Genomic DNA, 23,504 nt, shown 5'->3' on the forward strand with positions numbered 1-23,504 from the left:
ATTTACATGTTGAGATCTTTATTTTCTTTTGTTTTTTTCCCCCAGCTGTATTGAGGTATTCTATGAATTGTATATATTTAAGGTATACAATGTGATTATTTGATATATAGAGAATTATGAAATGAGGACCACAATCAAACTATTTTAACACATCCATCACCTCACAGAGTTACCTTGTTTTCTGTGAGATGAGAATACTTAATATGTATTCTCTTAACAACACTAAAGTTTATGCAACAGTGACAACAATGGAAATAAATACCTAGCACATACTGGGCACTTTCCAGGCAACTTGCAATGTGTTGTCATGAAATTCTTACAAAAAGTCTGTAAGACAGGTGTTATCTTCATTTAACAAGGGAGAAAATTGAGACCAACATCCCCAAACTCACACTAGATAAAAGACAGGATTACCATGTAGGGTTGATGCCACAGCCAGTGCATCAACCCTACATGGCCAGCAGCCAGAAGCATTGATCTAGGCTGCTTCCTCCACTGTATCTGTGTTTCCAGAAATTCGTCTCATCTATCTTTTTAGGAAAGTAAAACCCATTTTATGTTCTTGGATTTTAAAAGTACATAACTCATTATTGCTAATTTTACCCCTCAATTTAGCTACCTTTTCCTAAGGTCTGTCAGGGCCATGGCTATGTAAAAACATGTTCAGTTTATTGACAATAAATACAGAAATATACAAGAACACACAAAATCAGACCTACTTCTGCTTGCCTGAAATCAAATGCTTGAATTTGCAAAGAGTGATACAATTTCTGGAAATTATTTCTCTACAATTTAGCAAGTTACTGTCATCACATTTAATTAGCTAGTACCATTGGTAGAGTCCCTGGGTATTTAATCCCAGCTCTACCACTTACTAGTTGAGTAAGTTATTTAACCCATCAGTAAAACAAGGATTCTATGAGCACCCACTTCATTGAATTGTTGCAAGGATTAAATGGGTCCATGCCTTTGAAATGCTTAGCACAGTGCCTGGCATATACAAAAGCTAACAGGTATTATTGACTTATTTCTAGAAGGGCCATCTGCTGTCTGTCCATATTACACTTTTCTGATAGATTCGGGCAAGTAATTGTTCTTCTCTTAACTCATTCTTAGCAACAACTAGTGGGTCTATGATATTAAATGAGAACCTTTGTTAAAAAATGTATTTTAAAGTCCACAGTTAGGATATTTTCGGGTATTTTTCTTTATATGTTTGTTTCTTTGCCATTGTGTCCAATGACAGAGCTTCCCTAAATATTTTTGTCTTATGTATCTAACTCTAAAATATGAATGTACTAAGATAGTATGATAAGTATATACATATTTAACCAAAAGCACATAATAAGAACTGAATCATGTTTCTCCTTTGCTTCTCAAAATCCTATCTATACTCTTACAATCTTAACTCTAAACCTCTTTGAAAAAAAAAAAGGTAATCTGGGGAGTTAATAGTAGAGAATGGTGGCTAAGCTCATATACAAGATAAGGTTATTTGTGACTACGAAGTAAGTTGAGCACTGTAAGCATAAAGGACTTATTCACTACATTTTAAGGCAACACACAAGTGCTAACATGTTAAATTACTGTCATTTCTAGAAAATATGAAACATGAACATTTTTGTACTTTAGGCTTTTTTATAATATGCTTCAACAGAATCATGTATTTTTGTCATTATTTATTTATTTAATGATTTATTTATCTGTGAGAGACAGAGAGAGAGAGAGAGAGAGAGCAAGAGGGGGAGAGGGGAAGAGGGAAATGGAGAAGCAGACTCCCCACTGAGCCTGGAGCCTGATGCAGGGCTTGATCCTAGGACCCTGAGATCATGACCTGAGATGAAACCATGAGTCAGACACTTAACTGACTGAGCCACCCAGGTGCCCCTATTATCATTATTTTTTAAATCCAAGAAAATACTGTCACACTTGGAAGTCTATGTAATGGGACCACTTTATAGATTAAATAAAAAAAAGTCATTGATAATTGCTTATCAAGTTTTGGGATAATTTGTATTGGGACCTTTCAGGTCTAGGCTGAGAGATTTTACACTAACCCCCAGATCTCAGACCTAGGTTTGGGGATAACTAATATTTAGAAACCCTAGGGGATGACTATTTATCATTTAAAACTCCTCATAAATGTCACTTTTTTAATGTGACTTCCCAAGAAGACTCTGGGGTTTCAGCTCCCAGCCTACTGTACTACTCTGTTCACATACTCCTACTTACCTAAAATTATTACAATGCATCTCTTTGTTTCTTCCCTCTTGGTTATGATTGCCTTCTAAGGAAAATTTATGTTTTATTCACCTTTGAGTCTACAATGACTGGATGACTTTATGTACACAACAAATATTAACTGAATGAATTAAGAAGTGAATTAATCTTTGGGAAAATTAAGGACACAAATTAATGTGTGTGACAGGCAGAATTTATTACTTATGATCTGATTTTAAAAAGGTTTTAATACATTAACTCACTGGTTACCTGGCACAACCTACAGGCTGTGCTAGAAAATCTTCACTGAAGTATCTGTAAGTATCTATTTCCACTGATGGTTCAGATCATATTTCATGTTCAAAAGTTATAAAAACAAACAACCTTCTAGGATCAAAAGTAAAATAACTTTTTATTTTTTAAAAGATTTTATTTATTTATTCATGAGAGAGAGATAGAGATAGAGATAGAGATATATATATATATATAGAGAGAGAGAGAGAGGCAGAGACACAGGCAGAGGGAGAAGCAGGCTCCATGCAGGGAGCCTGACATGGGACTCGATCCCTGGTCTCCAGGATCATGCCCTGGGCTGAAGGTGGCGCTAAACCACTGAGCCACCTGGGCTGCCCAGTAAAAGAACTTTTTAAAAAACTTCCTATCCCTCTTTTAAGCATATATATATATATATTTCTTTTCTCCTAAGTTGCTTATAAAAATCTATCATATCGGGAGCCTGGGTGGTGCAGTCAGTTAAGTGTCCTCCTCCTGGTTTCAGCTCAGGTGGTGATCTCAGAGTCCTGAGACTGAGCCCCGAGTCAGGCTCCCCGCTCAGCACAGTCTTTTGGAAACTCTTCCTCTCCCTCTGCCCCTCCCCTTGGTGCTCTATCTCTTGCTCTTACTCTCTTTCTCAAATAAATAAATAAATCTTAAAAAATATATCTATAGGATATCTACACTTTCTAAAATTTAGACAGTCTTCTATTTTATTGGGAGAGATAGGATTTGTGGAACATGATGACACTAGGTGGTTTAAAACTGTAGTCTGAAGGGACTAACAATTCATAGCCATTCAAGTAAGAACCAAGTAAACATTCTTTATACAGTTATTGGTAATCTACTTCATCTGGTGACTATGATTTCCCCTTAAACATCCTTATCTACTTAAAAATAAGTAAAAGCAGCCAAAAATTCTAAGAGATAAAAAAGAGTTGATATACATTACTGCCTATCCAACACTAGGCAGTCAATAAGTATTTGGAATGAATGAGTAAAAATAAAGATTTACGTGATAAAGCAGGGGTAGGAATAACAAGGATGGCAGGCTTCTATACTGCTCTGTACTGCAGACATTTATATTATAATGGGGGAAAAAGCAAATGTGCAAGTACCTTCAAATTATGACAGTTTAAAAAAAGTGCCAGCAGAATAGATTAACTGAGGAGCTATGTTAAAAAAAATCATTACTTATTATTATGATAAAAAGGCACATGTACAGAGAATAACACAAGGTAAGCTAAGTATGGTTCCTATTCTTTAGGACCATTTTGGGCAAATCTTCTCATACATATTCTCATAATTATTACCAAAAAGCTGTAAGGAAATAAGGCACATGTAATACGGTACATGATGACCAGTCATTTGGGACCACAGGAGGGAGACATATGGCCATGGTGGACAAGGAAGGGGGGCAAGTGGAAAAAAAAAAGCTAAAAGCAACTGTCTGTCCTGCTCAGCTCCCACTGATCATCAGTACTAATTATCAAGGATCATGTCTTTCCCCTTCTCTATGCTCCTCACTAAAATGATTAGTTAGAAAACTGGAAAAGGAGGAGCATAGAGTTCCAATTAAATCCATTCATTCTTGCAATGGGATCATACCTTTACTACTTTAACTTTAGGCAAATTAATCTGTAAATCTTCGTATACAATGTATAAATTTAAAGTATTTGTGACTGGGTTACTCTCTTGGTCATACATGGAAAAACAGAAGTCAGAGATGAAAAGTCCTAGGGATGTGGTAACTCTAAGGCCATCTCTGATTTAAATACAATGTGTGTTTCCTATTTAGAATTCACTTCCACTCAAATTTTCCAACTTCTTAAAAACACAAAAATTGAGGTGAGATTTCCTTCAGAAAGTTTATCTGAAGTTTTTTTTAATCCCTAAGGAATAAGGAGTTAATTTTATACAAGTCAAGTTAATAGGAAGCATTCATCTTTCTTTAAAAAAGGAAAAGTGAATTATTCCAAGTTGGCAATATCTAATGTTACAAAAATTACATGTGATTCAAGGTTTCCTTAAGTCATTAATGAACTAAAATGCTACCTACCATTCTTACCTATCTTTGGAAAATTTAGAATAATTTTTAATATCATGCTTCATATTGTTGAGATTCCACTTAGAAGTACATGACAGACACAGATCAATTATAAAGATTCAAAAGCTATCAAGTAAATCAAGTAATTTTCATAACCCAAAAGCCTATGAAAAGAAATAGAGGTTCTCATGCGAGACATATGTAAGAAAAGAACTCTTACCATAAGTTGGGGTGCTTTCTCGTCTTCCTTGACTACTTGATCTTCCTTTCTCATATTCATAGCAATACAAGACAGTATCTTCCTCGACAATATTAAACCTCTTTCGATATTCCTGATCCAGAAATGAATTTGGTGATTCAGATCCCTTATGCACTGGCTTGCCAACCATATGTCCTCTGAGGTCTTCACAAGGAAGGTTTCCTTTTTCATCTCTAAAGAAAGGGAAAAATTAAAGGAGAAGGATGTAGGAAAGTGTTAGGGTGGTAAAATGGCAGAGAAGGTGTAACACAGTTCATAATATCCGTTTCATACAATATATTTTCTGATCTTTCCAAACTTTCTTTGAGGTTTAAAGGGCAATTTTTAATTATTCCTATATTGCAGGAAAATAAATGCTGAGGATCAGAGAGGTCAAATGACTTGCCTAAACACCATACAGCTAATAAATAACAACATTGGACATGAACCCTGGATCTTCTAACTCCTGCTCTACTCCATTTTCACTGTATTATGTCATACAGAGGAAAATCATGTCAGCACATAAATTTAGTGTTGAATTCAGTATGTGTAAGTTTAACAACGCTAACAGTATAGGGTTTTTTTTTGTGCCAGGTTAACTACTTGATGCATAGTAGTATTTGTGCTGCTTAAAAACAAGGATGTATTTATAAACTACCATCTCTGTAAGGATATTAGCAGCCTTAAGAACCAAATTAGCATTCTATAAACTGGTATTCTTAAGAATTTCAGATAGCTTGTTATTAGTTTAAAATAGACCTTATTGAATAGACTTTCAGTATTTAAAATCTATGGATCTCATTTAATATTAAAAATATACACTCATAGGGGATCCCTGGGTGGCCCAGTGGTTTGGCGCCTGCCTTTGGCCCAGGGTGCGATCCTAGAGTCCCAGGATCGAGTCCCGCATCGGGCTCCCGGCATGGAGCCTGCTTCTCCCTCTGCCTGTGTCTCTGCCTCTCTCTCTCTCTCTCTCTCTCTCTGTGTGTGTCTATCATGAATAAATAAAAAATAAAATATACATTCATAGAACTAATTCTAAATGGATAGATCAAAATTTCATTACACATTTCTTATGGAGATAGGGTAGAGGAACCTGACAAAATATGGAATTTAGGATGATGCAGGTTGATTTCTTCTATAGGATTCTAGAAAAGAGAAATCTCATTATTTATGGGATCCCTAAAACTGTTACTCACATATAGTATTAATTTACATAGCCCAAGCAACTGGGCCCCTAATGAGTAGTATTTTGGTAGAAATACTCCACTTTGGACGGGTTAAATTGAACTTGTTTATTTTATGATATGTTTCACTGACTAGCTATGAAGTTTTTTTGTTAGAAAAGCCTGTCTTCTAGAACACCACTATGAATGTAAATGCAATGTTCTTTCCCTTGCAGATCATTAATTTTATTTCCTCCTAGTTCTTAATTGCTTTCAGTTCTACCCTAAACAGTGCCATGAATGCTATCAAACCAGATAAAAATTTAATTTTATGTTAAGTGCTAAGTCTGAAATCTTAAATCAACGGAATTAACTAAATTATAACAAGACAGATAAAAAACCAAAATTTTAATTGATATTATGTCTTATAAAATCGTGATGGGCTTATAAATCTAATGTCAATTCCAAAATATGAGTTACAGTTCAGCAAGAATATTATACTTCTATACTTGTGTACTAGGGTACTACACTTTTGTAGGTATATGCAAATGTCTAGATTTAGGTCTGTCCAAATGAAGAGAGCTACATTCCTAGTATTTGAAATATGCTGAAAGTAGTAAATAATATGCTCAAGACTGATTGAATCAGCAAGTTGCCTCATGTATTTAACTTGTCACAAGCTGAGACTGCCATTTACAATGCTATTCACCCTTATTTTTTTAAAAATAAAAGTATTACTTATTGTTAAATTGTAATTGGATAGCTAGCTCTTAGGCAACATGAAGAAAACAAATACAAAATTCAGACAGAATTTTATTTTCAGCAAGCTAAACATTTTTCCTGAACATATTGCCTGATGCTGTTTATTACTGTTAGTCCTCTATCAAAAAGAGATTGACACTGCAATTAGCTTGAAAACAGCCCTAACGAACTTGTAGCACCGGAGTAAGGTTTTGCCTATCTATAAATGGGCAGACATTTTTATCAGGCCTGTGACATGAATGCTAATGCAGCTGAGATCAGAGGGTGATTCAGCCCTAGTTAATTCACCATGCTCTATTTATATGGACATCCCCATGGCAGAAAATTGCAAGGGCTGGTATTACTCTGTAATGGTATTAGAGGAGGGCCTCATACCAACAAGGAAGATTTATTAGATGTGTCTATATGAAATGCATGCAAATAAAGTTGAATTAAGAAATGTACAAACCAAAAAAAATCTTTGCGGTAGAATGAATTGATATATGTATTGTGTGTGTGTGTGCATATTTGTGTCTGTATCTCTGTATGTGTGCTTGTGTGTATGTACTCACATCACGAGTCCCTGAATAACTCAATGTGTTAGTTTGTCCTGCTGTACAAATTAAAATAAACTTTTTAACGTTATGTGTGTAACAAATCTATGCTTTTACTCTGAAAAGGATTTAAGGAAACAGATGAAAAGTTAGAATACTGCTTTAATGGATTTTCTTAATATTTAATGGCTCAGAGTAAAATTAATGAGAGAAATCAGTGTTTGCACTTGAGAGTTGTGCAAAGATATACACATTCTTGATTTTTGTCATAGAAAAAGAAATTCAGTTAAGTGTGTAAATGCACTATATACTATGGTAATGAAACTATGTAAAGTCATAAGACATATAATTAAAAACTGATCAAATTTCACTCACTCCACATACATGAGTGTTTTAGAGAAAAAGGTACTTTTTCAACTACATTTTCTTCTGGAATAAATGTGTTCAATTGCAAGCCCATGAAAGAATCTCTACCTGACAACTAGCCCTGACATTTTTAAGGTTTTTTTTTTTTGGTTTTAAAATGAGAGAGATTTTTATTATTTACAATTGAAATGAACACTAACATGCCTATCCTACATAAACATGATTTTTAAATATAGGCAAAAAGAAATGTTTAGATGAGTTAAATTAAGTGAACCACATTTAATATCAAAATGAGAGAATGAGATAAAAGTGCCAAGGCTGTATGTATACCATAACTTCAAGTCAAACCAGAAAATGCAGATAATTTTTATGTACAAAGATGCATAAAAAGGAACTCTGATATATGGATTGTTCTGACTGTGCTATATTAAATGACTGTGTGACTTGAATAATAATTTGACTCAAAATATACCTAGAAAATTCTATTAAATTACACACTAGACTAAGGATCAATTAAAGTGATTATGAATTTCATTGAAAAGTATGAAGCTTTCAAGCAATACTGACAAAACAAGTACCACGATGTTGATACTTCAACTTCTTGTATCTTTAGTGTTTCTAAATAGCACGTTCAAGCTTTTTTGTTGGCTTCAATACATTGCCATAATCTTAATCTCCACCATACTGAGAGGACAGAACTCAATCATTTCATTCTTTTGTCTTTTGAAATGTATTTTAAACACTTTCTTTATAGGATATATTTTCTTTATAATTTCCTCCCTAACCAAGAGAAAAAGAAAGAAGATTATAAAACTGCAGAGACTTGATAAAAACAATTTTCTGATGTCTATCTGTATATGTAGCCCTTGGAATGAGGTCTCTGAAATAATCATTTGCATCAAAATAAAAATATTTCCAATTAAATTGAAAATAAACCAAAAGAGTCACTATTCAAAACACACATGTTTTTATTGCTCCTCATGCAAGAGTATTTAGAAAGTCTGACACTATCTTAATAGAATTAAAATGCAACTTGTATTTGGCTAGGATATCAGAAAGATCTGTATATCTGATTATAAATTTAATGTAAGACTGTAAATTATATACTAGAAAGATTTGTGAAATGCCAGCTTAGTAAATTATATTTTCTCATAAACCATGTTCCCACAGCTACATTTAATTTTCAAAATTAAGAACTAAAATGTTTATAAAATGGACTACAGTTTTATTACTAGGCAACAATACAGTATTTGCAGACACACCATGTTGTCATGTAACATTTAGATCGTAAAATGTCAGTACCATCATATCTGAGAGAATGGAACATTAGGTACACTGAAGGATAATGAAAATTAATGAAAACAAGGAATTTCAGTTCTTTTATATACTGAAGAAATTTAATATGAAGTGTGGCTTGAAAAGAGACCTTAAATTACTGTTTTTGAATGACTGCACAACTAATTTAAAAATGGAGCCAAATTCTTCATGACTGGTATCAATTATTCCCATTTAGTGGTGGCCCTTTTCCATAATTTTTATATTCCACAAGGCTGGATATCACAATGCTTTTGGACAGAATGCATTATGGCACAAAGTTGTAATCTCCACACCTGCCAGGAATTTCAAATAGGAATCTGGAAATGAAATGGAGATACAGCCTCAAGAAATCTAGAAAATAGACTCTAAAGGCAACTCATTCTCTTGCAAATTCTTTCTACTTTCTGACAGAAACATTAATGAACTAATAAAGGAGAAATTGTAGATACAGAAGTATTAGGGGAAAAAGAATACTCTCCCTTCTTATCATCTACTCTTCTTCCCAAAAGCTCCCTTGCTGCACATATTTAAGAAGGCACAAAAGTTTCCTGTAACTTTCTCTTTTAGCAAAAAGTATGGAATGCTTCAGAGTAACTTGGGATTTCCTGGGGCTTCTTAACCAAAGACCCTCACTTATTCTTTACTTATTAAAAGAATCTTAATTGCTATTTATTATTACTTTCCAACTCTTTCCTATTATATGAGATAATGTTTACAAGATACTTCATGCATAGTGTTTAATACAGAGTAGTTGTTGTTACTACTATTATTAATCAAAGTGCGTTCTCTACAGTGCAATAGTTTTCCAGAATGCATTCAGAATTACTATCTAAGAAAATATTTCAGGTGTTCCTTGACAATTTACTTCATGGTTTACATACAGTTAGACTAGTCTTTAGATAGAAGTTGCCCAGAACAACATGATGGTTGGTTTTATACCTGGGAATATATGGTTCTGCAGGAGGAGGGGGGATGTAGAGATCCTGGAGAGCAGAACTGTCTCTTTTGGTTGGCGTACTGATGGTGCTGGAAGGCGTAGCAACGCTGCTTGTGGGACTTCTAGGTATAAGAGGCTGGTTAAAATGAAAAAGAAAATACATACGCACACAAACAACACACAAAACAACAACAACAACGACACATAGTTATCATTTTAAAATTATCTATTTCTGCAAAGTTTTTGAACTTGGCTGAAATCAAGAAGCGTATTATTTAGTACATGGATATTCCTTGGAATCTCCAAAACAACTAGTTTATTACTTTTGAGGTTCCCACTTAGTTCTCAACTCACCTTATTCTATGGCATAACCACGTATAAGCTATTTATAAGGTGAAAGCACCATGTAGTGTTTCATAACGGTAAGATTTGTTTCACAGTCAGAAGCTTATTTAAATTAAATTTGCTTTGTTGGAATCCCACCTTTGAAGGGAAGATAATAAAGAGTAACTTTCAAAAGAATTAGCTCACTCACATCCTGATTGATATATACAAGAAAGATATTTCGTATTTTTTTCCCAAAAAGATATACCATTCTCTTAAGTTAGCAGAATGTCACAGATTCTCAGAAAAGGTTACAAAAATGGAGGATGAAAGGCCAATATGAGAAAATACTTTCTTTTTTCATAAATATAAACACAACTAACTGTCTTCTCAAGGTCATTTTATGGTACATCTTCAAAAGTATGGTGATTAATGTAACACAATCATTTCACCTTTCATAGGCACACACATTTATCATTGTTTAAAATAATGTTTAGATACACAACTATAGATTGCATTTTCATGCCTGTTTAAGTATTAAATACTTAGAAAAAATTAAGATAGCATATTTGCTGAATTAAGTGATACACCAGGATGCATTAACTCAAGAGCACTTCCAATTCTAAGCTTCACAGCATTTGGAAATGATATTTTGGTTTGAAAAATTATCCTAAAGTGAGACTAAAATTCACAAATTTTCATGTTTATCTTACAGATCCTACTGATTACCTATATATACAATAACACATTAAAAATAAGAATTTTAGTGCAATCGCAAACATAAAAGTAATGATCACAAAATGAACTATATCTTCACATAAGATGTTGCCATTTTAGCCAATATGCAAACACTTTTAGCATATCTATATAGACCCACAGTTCTATTACTTTAACATGTATCACTGGACAAAAAATGGCCTATTACAGCTATTTTATATTGTGACAGTGCTTTTGTACAGATAAACAAAATGTTCAAAAAAAAACCAAGCATAAATACAATGTACAATGTAGGCAACTAGGGTAGGCTACATAGTTTAGGACTCAGTTCTCAGTTCGTGGATTTTACCTTCCTTATTACACAGCTCACCTTAATAGGTTGAAATCATACATCCTGCCAAAATGATGGCTAAGTTTTAATCTATGTGAAATTAGAAATTAAAGATAGAAGGGAAAAAGAATTGATTATTTATTTTGGAACTCTACAAAATTCTATCTCATATGATATAAAAGAAGTCAGAAACTATACGTGTTAAGGGATTTTGAAATACTATTTGGAGTATGCAGTAGACTTATGTTTATGCTGATTTTGAAAGAGTGTCCAGTTAAATTATGTGTGTCTTTTAGTAACAAAAATCTTGGCAATGGGAAATTGTGAGATAATGTAGGTGATCAAGAGTCATCTGTATGGATGAACACCATGCAGCCTGAGGAAACAAAGAATTGTATTGTTTCTAGTGATGTATTAAATGCCTGTACAACATTCTCTGAATGATAGTTTTTTTAGATCAAGTCTTTAGACACACTATATATATAATCACTGTGATGTGATTCTGTTTATAATTGCTTTCCTCTTTGTCAGGACATCTTGGTATTAAATACAGACGACATAAAAAATAAGTCTATGTTTCATTATTATAGAAATAAGAAAAAAATCCATTATGCAGTACATTACTTTCCAAAATTTATTAACAGATATACTGTAAGAGAAAAACATTCACTATGCTTTTAAAATGCTCTAACATCTCTTATTTTAAAATACTCTAATATTGCAAGTCAACTTAAGAACAAGTTCTAAAAACATAAGCTATTAAATAACACACTTTTATTCTCTTTTATTTTAGGGTCACTATTTCTATTCTGAAGACTCCTTTCTTTTATTTTACTATCTATAGGACTAAAGATCATCTTTCTTGGTTAGTATCCATCTCTGCCTTCCCCAGACCAAGAGGAAGAAAGGAAGGATGGAAGGAAGAAAGAAGAAATAATAGTTAGTGGTTACAAGTATATTTTAAATAGCCCAAGGAAGTGTGAGGTAAGGACCAACAGAATATTTTATTTTGCCTGGATTATTACTAGGATTCTACTGGGATTCTTACTAGGATTCCTTAGGGTACATGTGCCTTTTCCCTTCTAGTAAACTTAAATATTAGCCATGTTGGCTTCCTTAAAATTGCTATTTTCTCTGGGTTTCTATTTTCAAGAAAAGAGTTGCTATAAATATCATCAGTTAGCATGATGAGCTAAATTAGTAAATATGTGGAAGAAAAAGACTCTTAAATATGTTTACACGGGTAACAGGTTTGATTGTGCCAGCTGGTTCAATGAATTAAAGTGGTTGAAAAAAACAACTTAGTCTTTCAGAGAAAACAAATTAGTCAATCCTATTGTTTAACTCAACTGGTTAGTTGTATTTACTGATAAATCACAGAAAACCATTTCAACTGGTTTATCATGCAGATATTATCTGGCTAATCAGTACGCTTTGTACCAAATAAAACACACATTAAATACTAAATATATTTAATATATTTTTGTCTACTAATTGTGTTACTTTCGTCAAGCTAATCCACACTAAAAAGTAAACATTCTTCTTGAGAATCTTATTTAAAAATTATACATTAAGCAATGAAAGAATAAAGTATGCTAAAGTAGAAGCTTCATGGGAAAACGGAAATGGCTACTTAACCCCAAAGAAGTCTTTATGATAATTTAAAATTAAATTATAATTTTTTGAAAATGTTTCTACCTTTGAACAAGAACTGAAAGAATACAAAATTAAATGACTAAATAAATGAAAAAGGCATTAAAGAACATAGAAAGATAGGCAAAATTTGACTAAATGAAGCACAGAATAAATGATGCTATTAGCTGAAATCACCAGCAAGAAATTCCTAGTTGTAACAAGTGGCATTAAAATTACAACCACCACCAATAACCATTTAAGTGCCTGAAAATACACAAAAAGTGACAAATACATCTTCCCTCATATCAAAAAAAGGAGTTCTCTCAGCATCCAATTCACATTTTAATAGGCATATTTCTTAGCTTCAGAAAAAATATCCAAATATTTTCGCATAATGCAGAAAGATAGTTTTTCCTATCTTGGCAATATTTACTTTTCATCATTTGTTCATAACATAATAAAAGAAAAGCAGTTACTACTGTACTATGAAGAATTTCTAATTTAAGGAAAAATGTAGAAAAAAAGGGTAAAATTTTATTTTACCTTTTTGCCACTTTGACACTTTCTCTTATATTGGCAAAATATGGAAAGAGAATTAAGAATTATCGTCACTGAAATACACGGTTATTTTAAGACTGTGTCTTGTTACTCAAGTGAGCATGAAGCTTCTGTATAACTTAGATCTGCTATAGGATGCAATCACATATGATAGGGATCCATTTTAGATTCTATGCAAACAGGTATTTTTCCTGGAAGGAGCTTGTCATAACATTTGGTTTTCATATGTAAATAGACATAAAGCTATCCTTCCACAGATTCAGTGAGACTCTGAAAGGGCAGAGGCATTTGCATATATGTTATTTCTCTGCTAAAACAACTCTGATAGATTTCTCAGGGCATGCATCTCTTAAAATATCCAGATTCTAAATAAAATGCTCATGTGCATCTCTTCAAATATACATTGATAGCGTAAAGTCAATTAATGATAACTTACTACAGTCAACGGGACTACTACTAGAAATCTACTAGGTAAAACATACACATACATTTTTTTCATATTGTCAGTTTGAACCACATAAAGGCTTTCAAATTGTATCCTACAATATGGTACTGCATAAATCTTCCTCTGAATCATGTGTGATGACTTTAGTAATGGCATCCTACTCATCCAGTTTAAATAGCATTGAAAGATTGTAATTATTATAAGACAAAATTTTCAGCCTTTGTAAGGAATCATTGAAATCTCACTTTAAATCCTCTTATGGCTCGGGTCTTTTCCTTATGTCCCCACTTCTAACGTCTTTAAGGTAACTGAGCACATCTGGAAGGTATACCTCTGAAACTCCACTGGTCTTAAATAAGAGAAAAGAACTTCCATACTTAAGAAACTACATTTAACATTGAGATTTGACTCAAAACATTTGACATTTTAACAACTCTTGGCAACCTTATCTTAATTTAGTTGTTTCTCTGTCTGGTAAGTGATCTGGCTTTCATAGAGCTATAGAATGTCTTGAATGACACCAGTGACATAAAGACAGCCCCAACATTAAAGATTAAAACAGTTTGTTACATATTATGTAGTTCTCTCTAAAATTCACGAATGCAAAGATCACAAAGAGCTTGCTTTGCCTTACAGGGGGGAAGTACCCATTGAAAAAAGAATGATTACATCAAGTAGAAAACCTGGCCACTTATTTTAGTTACTCTTGGGAATAAGCGCAGACTCAGGTGGATCACAATACCCCATTATTCTAGCACAGAACAGTTACACAAAGTTCTCACTCAGTTCAAACACATTTTTATTATAATTCCCAACACAAGTACCAGAATACTGTTTTGTGTTAGCAACTTTGTTCTTAATCATCTATACAAATGCTCCAGAAAAAATGTATGCTGGATTTTGGGAGGCAAGACACTGTATACAATTTGTAAGTTTGACCATATAAGAATGTAATGTTAGGTCTAATCTGGAAAATTATTGGGCATTCTTTTCCCTGGGAAAGCTTTTCTTAAGTAGTAAATTATTTGAAAAGAACCTAAGCAAAGGAACCGCATGTATTCAAAATGCTCCCACCCAGTTTTTTCACCGTTTTTCTAGAATCTAAATTCATTAATACAAAAGATTTGAGTCTTCTTTTATAAGCATGTAATCTTTCCTGTCAAACACAAATAAAACATTTTTTTTCTGATCATTAATTTGATCAGGAAACCATATCTGTATAGGTTTAAAAATACAGATATATGTGCATAAAAATACGTAGTTACATGATATACAAGAAATATAGACCAGAGTCATATACTACGAAATGGTTTTATCCACTGAGTCATCAAATTTTGCACATTGTACTGAGACTACCATGAGTGTATTTATTCTTGTGCTGTCCAGTCTTATTGGAATAGTTAATACTGCAACACTAAAAATGGACTTCCAGTTTTTGTTAAATTACAGTAAACATCATTTTAAGATATTAAATTAAAGAATGAGAAACTAAAGAATGAAGAAACTGAAAAATAATTTTTGCATTTTAGGTGATTATCTGTAGTCAGCGTAACATTTGAAAGCATTTGGCTGAAAAACCCAAATGTGATTTAGATACTTTAATTAATTTGCTTAAACACTGCTGAACAAAAATGTGATGTGACAATTGCTTGCAGCTATTTACTAATTTGAGCATGTAAAACATATCATTGTTTCTGCCTCTCAGGCAGCACAATTACATTTTTAGTTAAGATGTATTTTCTTCTCTAGTATCATACCTAATACTGGTTATCTTCCTCTTCAAAACATGCTTTTAAAACAAAACTCTCAGAAACATAAATTTTGTTAGCAATGTTTTTTTTTTGGTCACCCTGACCCATAACTTTGATATTTTTTTTCCCATAACTTTGATATTAAAACAATTTTGTTATTTATGTTTTGGTTTTCACAGAATACTGTAACCATTCATATCTGTATGTATTGGAAATGTTACATAATCAATTAATGTTCTTCAGTTGTTATACCAGTTGATAGACAAAATCACTGTTATGACTATTTGCTTTCTATTTCTTTTTCTGCTCAAAGTTAAATATCCTGTAAAAATGGCATCAAGATAATGCTAAGCAATAACATTTTAAGTAAAAAGCACAAACGACACAAGAAACTCTCACACAAATATAAGAGATTAGAATGCAATTTAGGAACATAATTCTAATGATACAGCTTGATATTATTTCATATAAAAATGTGTTTAATTAAACCTGTATCAGTATACTGAATTCCAACATTGATCATAGTGATCATCTGAGATGCATTCTTACCAAAAAAGCTGTTCTTTAATGTTTTTAAAAAATTGCTGATTCCCAGTGATGATTTCAATCAACATTCTTGCTAGTGTCCTGCTAATCCTCCCATGCATCTCTTATAAGAGGAAAATGACAACACCCACGCATGCCTGTGACCTATGCACACTAACTTAAAACCACAAACATCAAAAATATACCTTGAAGTTTATTCAGAGTTCCCCGGGATTTTTTTTCATTAAATTGGAAGAATTTGACCATAAGCAATCACTAAGGTCACCAAAATCCAGGACATTAGTAGAAGTGCTACTAAGAACACATTTTTAAAAACAGTCTTGGAAAGCAAGAAATCCCTCATTTGTTTCACAGAATAAAAGATTCTATCTCAGGTAAAACATCTCTACTATTTATATATGGGTGCAGATGACAAGAGAATTCAACTCCAGATTAAATCTGTTTGTAGTATTTGACTAAGGTATCTCTAAGTCTCTCAATTCTATTGCAAAATGTTTGAGAAATCAGAAATTTAAAAAAAGAACTGCCAAGTTTCATGAAATGTACTAATGAAATTGCTCTGTGAGCATGAAGTTGAATTGTATGCTTTTGTTTATTTGGCTATAATTTCATGAATTATTTTCACAAGAAAATCCAAATCCAAATTTGTCATTATAGTTGATTGATAACAGAAGTTACTATCCTTTAAAAATATTTTTAGAAATAAAACTTCTTTTATGAAAACATGATATGCTTTAACAATCTTCTACCTTAGGGTAGACAAGGTTAAATTTTATTTGTGTAGGTACAAATTATTTTCTTGTTAGTTTAAAAAATAATTATTTCTTGGGGGAGCAAGATGGCGGAAGAGCAGTTTTCCTTTTTTAAGATGCAAGTATTAGTGTCTGCCTCCACACTACACAAACTTTGCCATATTTTATTTGAAAATGCTAGTAGGTAAATTAAGCCTGGTAGAGAAGAAAAAGTTGAAATAGACATACTGAATTAAATAAATGCCATAAATTATTTCTTTTTTAACCTCTATTTAAATCATTCTTAGTAGACTATTAGTATGGAAAAAAATAACCTAAGGTCCAATTCTCCGGGTGTGAACACTGAAGATTTATATTTAAGTGAGTTAATGGGCATTTTAGCTCCAATGTATTTGGACACATACAAGAAGCAAGAATATAATAAGACTGGTACTTGTGTTTGCACAGAGGGTTATTACTGCATTAAGCTCTAAATTTCACATCTGAGGTCCTTTCTTTGACACTAGGAAAATATGTGTCCTCAGGCAAACTCACAAAGGAATCCAAAACTGCCTGTGAGACCTTCTTATATCATTATTTCTTTGACTTTACCCCCTCTGGAGGCAGTCTACCTTTAATCTATAGATTCTGGTACCATCAGGTTTTGTCCATCTTTGGTTAATCTACACTCTAAAAAACCGTGACCAGATAGTTCCCATTATGCTTCCAGTGTCTCTGTATTTTAGAGTAGGCCAAAGCTGTAAGATCAAGAAACAACTCTATAATGGTACAATTTCAGGTCTTCAAAATTTCAGGGATATTTGGTGATGGTGGTATATAGTATGTTAGAGGACTTACCCATTGCTCTTACCACTAAGACCTTGCTTTACCACCATTAGGAAGTGTTTAATTAAAACTAATACTCTTCTGCTCTGTAAAAAGTCCACCACTGAAGCAATTTTTAAAGAAGTTGTAAGCAAGTCCCCTGCCCTCCCAACAGTATTGTTTATCAATAAGGAGTTGGGCTTGGACAACACATTTTGGTGGAACTAAATTCAATTGATATAACAAATTTTAAAAATGTTGATGCATATAAGCACTTATGGAAATACTGATTTTCTTTTTTCTGATTTCAACAATCTGGAAAAGTAAATTTATAAATATACTCAGTAACTGAACAAGCAATGAGGAAGAAATATAATTAGTGATCTGGTGAGGCATATTTTGGCAATTAGCAATGGACCTAGAAACAGTATCCTAATAACATATTATAATTATAATTAAGACATGATGTGAGATAATATAAAACAATTGAAGTCTTTGTTTCCCAGCTTTGAATATACACACTAAATGTGGTGCAAAAAAAGAAATGTTGGCCTTTCAATTATTTCAGCATTTTATATAAAAGTGATTAACTGGATAGTGTCATTACCTTAATTCTCCAGTTTGTGCTTGTGGAAAAAAAATCTAAAAAGGGAACAAATCATCAATTTATTTCCTAGAGTTATTCCCTCAGAGTTCATGGATCAATAAGAAAACAGTGTCTTTTTGGTGTTCAAGGTGAAATAGAAGGGATTAGAGAGAGTTGTTAAATTTAACTACACACATATATATAGAAAAACCTAATGGCTGAAATCGTGGGATTCTTCTTCAGTGTTCCCACCTCTCAGGATCTTTGAGGAAGACATGTCAATAGGAAAACTACAGAGTGGAACAACAAAGCAACTTATAATACAGCGAGAAAATAAAATGATGTGATGGGAAGTCTGATCTGCTAATCTATGATTAATGAGTCAAAAAACATTGAATTCTGCTTTAATGACATTGAAAATATTTGATAATAGACATATACTGCAAATCAAATGTATTTGGACATATTAATACAGTTTACATATATTCATTTGAAAAATGAGAGATTAACATTAAGAATTTAAAGACTTTAATGTTAGAGCATTTTATATATTTTTATGTTATTTAAATATAATGCAACTTTGAAGTCAATAAATAGTAAAGTCTTAAACAATGAGAAATCATTATAATCCATAAGGCCATTCATGTGTAATGGAGATTTTAGAATTTTAGGGGAAAAAAATCTAAGAATGGTTTAAGGTACTAATATAGAACTTAGGAATAATTTACATTGCAGTGGTACAATGGCATTTACATATATTGCTTTTTTTAAGAATCTGAACAATGGGCAATGTTCTAGTTCAGTGGCCAATTACAATTTTAAAAAATTAGACTTCTAAGAAAGGTAATAGTCTCCTGTTTTAAAAATGTACGTTTTGTGAAAGACAAAATTTCTTTTATGATGCATTTAAAGATTATATTGACTGAAATGTAAGGAGATATATTACTTCCTTGTCTTTCATTAATCAGAATAATATTTTTATAGCTTCCTAGATAACTATGCTTCTTAATGAATATAATTTATCAACATCCAAAGAGTAATATTTTAGAGCAATTTCATGCTGAAGAAAAATGCAGAAGTTCTAAAGCAATAATTTCCCTATTTTGCCACCCAACAAGGTGGAAAAGAAAAAATGATCAGTCAGAAGGAATGTAGTAGGTATATTTTAATTACTATGTAAAACTTCTTTTACCTACTGTTTATAAATAACTATTACTATCTTATGACCTGATTTAAAAGAATTCTATAAACTTTCATCTGGTTTCTTCAAGAAGTAGGAGAGTGTAACTTTTAAATAGAAGATTACATCTCAAAATGAAACCTCTCATTTTCATCTCTATCCATATTTTGGCTTGAAATAACTTTTTTTTGTAATTATGCTTTATATGTTTACAAATTAAGGCAGAGATCTTTATCATTTGGGTTTTAGTTATAGTAACTTACAGATTTCATCACAATTAAGCCTATTAGGATAAGCTGTGAAGAGATAATTTCACAAACCAATTTTCAAAAGCATACAAGATTAATCCATATGCTGCTGAGATGAGGCACAATAAAGAAGCATTACTGAGATAATCTATGGCTAAAATGATGGTGTATGACTTATGATTAAGCTTCATTACCTGCAGAGCAAGGGGCTTCCATCTCATATTTTTCAGTAAAGCTGGTGCTGAGGTAAGCATGCTCTGAGGTCGCTTTTTCAAAGTTAAGATAACACCACTCGGGTCCTCTCGTAGTGCATTCACCAAATTTTTCAACTGCCACCCCACCTGGTAACCAGCAAAATCATTACAATAAAATTGAGGTACAGTACTCAAAGATTTAATGTTCTCCCCCTTTAATAAGATTAGTAAAAAAAAAAGAAAGAAAATCACATAATTGGTGTACCATCCTATCAATTTTTAGGAGATAAATACTCAAAAAAATTTTATCTCTGAATTGATTAACCATGTTATTGCATTAGAGTCCATATTATTATGAAATAACATAATGGACATTTACCATATCAAAGCAGAGACTAAAACGATATCCTACCAATGGAGTAATTTAGAGTTTAAAGAAATTATGTCATTGTTAATGCTGTGCAAGGTCTAGATCCAAGCTCTGTTCACAAGTACAATTCAAAAATCCACATGCTTGAAAACAAGGATTTGGCAATGTCCTGAGCTTGCAAGATATACCACATGCTTTCTCATCACCATCTTTTGGAGCTATGTGGTACAAGTGTCCCTAAATTAGACTGACTTCATACTACTGATAGCTGGTACTAACAAACCAAGGCAACATTCCGATGCATGGAAGACAGCATCAACACAATTAACCTTTTACCACACTATAAGGATAGAATAAAAATGACAACACTACTTCCATACAGCAGCTATTGGAAATGTGTTCTAAAAAACCCTATAAACTTACAGTATAATGTGCTGAATTTAATGAAGCCATTCTATTTGAGTATCACCTCAAAACGTATTGTATAATTAAACCCAAGTACTTGATAAATGTCTTGAAACTGGACTCAGCTGTTTTCTGTGTTAAGTTACTTCTCTCATCATCCTTTTAAGCTTTTAAACATAGAATAATTTGTTAGTTTGCTTGAATATGGACTAGTTATGCAGTTATCAGGTAACTGAAATCCTCTAACTATGCCTTAAAGAAACACATTAAAAATGGCTATTGTTTTAAGGTTAAAAGAACACATTTCACACTTAAAAGAGAGAAGCTTTTATCCCAACTCTAATGGATTAGAATTTTCCAGGATATTATATAAATACATTGGATCAAAATTTATCCTGGATCACAAGCAGGATTTAGCAAATTGAACTGTAATCTAGTTTCTTCTTAGGCATCCAAGTGCAAGGGAATGGGTGCCCTTGTCTGTTATTCATCATGTTTTTGCCTGGAAGATAATGACCAAGCTGAAAAGAATAAGCACTTCCACTGAAAGAATCACAGATCCTGAGACTATGATGAAGAGGTACTCTGGACTGCAGCCACTGTGGGATAATGGGAGCTGCTGGTTTTTATAATGAGTGGGCATTCATTTAAATCATAACCTCTACTGAAGAGAAAGAGGACAAAAAAGAACTGAGATGCTACAATGCTTAAAAACTCAGGGGTCTCAGATATGAATCAAAATGATCATTATGATACTTGCCTAACACGAATAAGAGGCTGCCAGTTTAAAAAAATCACATTAATGCAGATAACTAAAGTAATGAAATTGGTCAAATATCTTCCATTACATGTAAGTGGGGATTATTATGTGCCCAAAGGTGTATTACATTGAGCTTGATTCCTCCGATAGCTAAGTAGTGTCTCTGCAGCCATTTCTATAAGCCAAGAGTCAAAGCAAAGTGAATTCAAATCCAAGTGTTCATTTTGCTTGCCAAAAAAATATGTGAGCAGATTTTTGAGATCAAGGTTTGGAGAAGAAACCATGCTGTTTATACAAAGAGTTTATGAACAACTTATTAATGATAGCCACATTTTATCATTTATTTTATTTATTCAAATAATTACTAACTAGACTAAAACAGTCAATACGATGGCCATCTTTTTCTTTCAGGATATGTATTCTCAACAATGAATTACACATTTCTATCCACCAATTTCTTTCCATTTTATTCTGATATGATCATTGTGACTAGCTGGGAATTTCTAAAGCTAGATGGTGTTTTCCTGTATAATGTTCACTGCAATTTAATTTATCTTGTTCTTTCACAATTTTTGTATGCTCTTTTTGAATATGCAATCCCCAAAAATAAAATTATTTTTCCATGAGAAAGTAGAATTGTTTTTTGATAAGAAGGCAGTAATTTAGCTAGATTTTAATTTTATAGCTGAATTTAATTTTATAGCAGAAAAGTTTGTAATTTCACTAGTTTTTTCAGTTTGTTTTTCAATTTTTTATGTAAATTCCAGTTAGTTACCATATGTGTAATATGAGTTTTAGGTGTAGAATTTAGTGATTCAATATTTACATGCAACACACATTTTACTATTTATCAATCAGCCTTCCCACTTTCACTGACATAACATTAGCAATATTTTAAACAAAAGTAAACAAATATCCATGATGACCCATATAAAGTATGTACCTCTGATTCCCCAACTCTACTTCCACTACCATAAGGAAATGACTTGGATAAAAGCAGAGATATGTGCATCATGTGTGTCACAGTGCTGTTTAAACCAACCAAAAATTGATGTAAATGTCCATTAGTAAGAGGTATAAAAATTGTGCAGAAAAGAAGTTCCAAAATAGCAAATGTAACAACTCTTTTCTAAAAAAATTTTTATATAAATATAAAAAACATAGATATACAACATCATTAACAGTGTTACATTAAAGGGGAGTAAGGACTACAGTATATATTTTCTTCTTTATACTTCTATTTCCTGAACTTTTAGTGATAAATACATTATTATATACAGCAAAATTAATAAAATAAATAGACTTAGTCCATGAATAGTAGAAAATCATGAATTTTATGAATTACTTAATGAGGACTGTTTGTTACATAGGGACAATTTCCACAAAAAGTATAGAGCCAGAAAGACAACACTATTTAAAACACGAAAAGGTGGTGATGGGGGAATCATATCTGCTCTGTTAATTATACTTTCAGATAATTAGCAAAAAATTTGTTACTCAACAGTGCTTAATAAGAACTGTATTATCTGTTGATTTTTGGTTTAATGAATTATTTCAGCAGATACTTGAACATTAAATCAGGTTTACATATTAATTACTGAATGGGAATGAAGTTGGCTGAGTAATTCACAGCCCATGTGTGACATTTTTCTCAATAACATACATAGGTTTTGGCTCTATCAGTCCCATCCAGGGCTTGTATACTCCTAAACAGCAACTGGACTTCATGTCTCTCATTCAAATAGTCCTTTTCCTTAGATCTATCTCAAACTCTCTAATTTGGTTCATTTCTTCATTAGTTTCTATATTGTCTACTATATCTAATTCTTAACAATTGTATCCATATTGGGTTGTACCATGTTCTATTCAAGGGCAAATATGACACAATACTAAAGTTCTGGGAAAAATGATTCCCAGCTTTGGCTATGTGATATCCTAACACATCTTCAGCCATATAATAAAGTGTAGTGAATTCTTGAAATTATTTGTCTTTACCTGTTGAGATACTTATGGTTGGCAGATTATAGGGGGACATGGGT

At 32.4% G+C, this 23,504-nt stretch overlaps 1 protein-coding gene across 5 annotated transcripts in view; it reads right to left on the minus strand.

The window, feature by feature from the left end:
• CNKSR2 (connector enhancer of kinase suppressor of Ras 2) overlaps positions 1-23,504 on the minus strand; it is a 277,033-nt gene that overhangs the window by 98,205 nt on the left and 155,324 nt on the right. For 3 of the 5 annotated variants that reach the window (XM_072818027.1, XM_072818026.1, XM_072818030.1), the window contains exons 9-11: positions 19,931-20,077; positions 9,862-9,995; positions 4,761-4,972 (exon numbers count right to left, since the gene is read on the minus strand). In XM_072818027.1, coding sequence (XP_072674128.1) covers positions 4,761-4,972; positions 9,862-9,995; positions 19,931-20,077 — 493 coding nt within the window. The remainder of the gene's footprint in view (positions 1-4,760; positions 4,973-9,861; positions 9,996-19,930; positions 20,078-23,504) is intronic. The other 2 variants (XM_072818029.1, XM_072818028.1) reach the window with 1 other exon arrangement.

The sequence above is a fragment of the Canis lupus genome, chromosome X, assembly GCF_048164855.1.
Source record: "Canis lupus baileyi chromosome X, mCanLup2.hap1, whole genome shotgun sequence".
NCBI classification, from domain to species: Eukaryota; Metazoa; Chordata; class Mammalia; order Carnivora; family Canidae; genus Canis; species Canis lupus.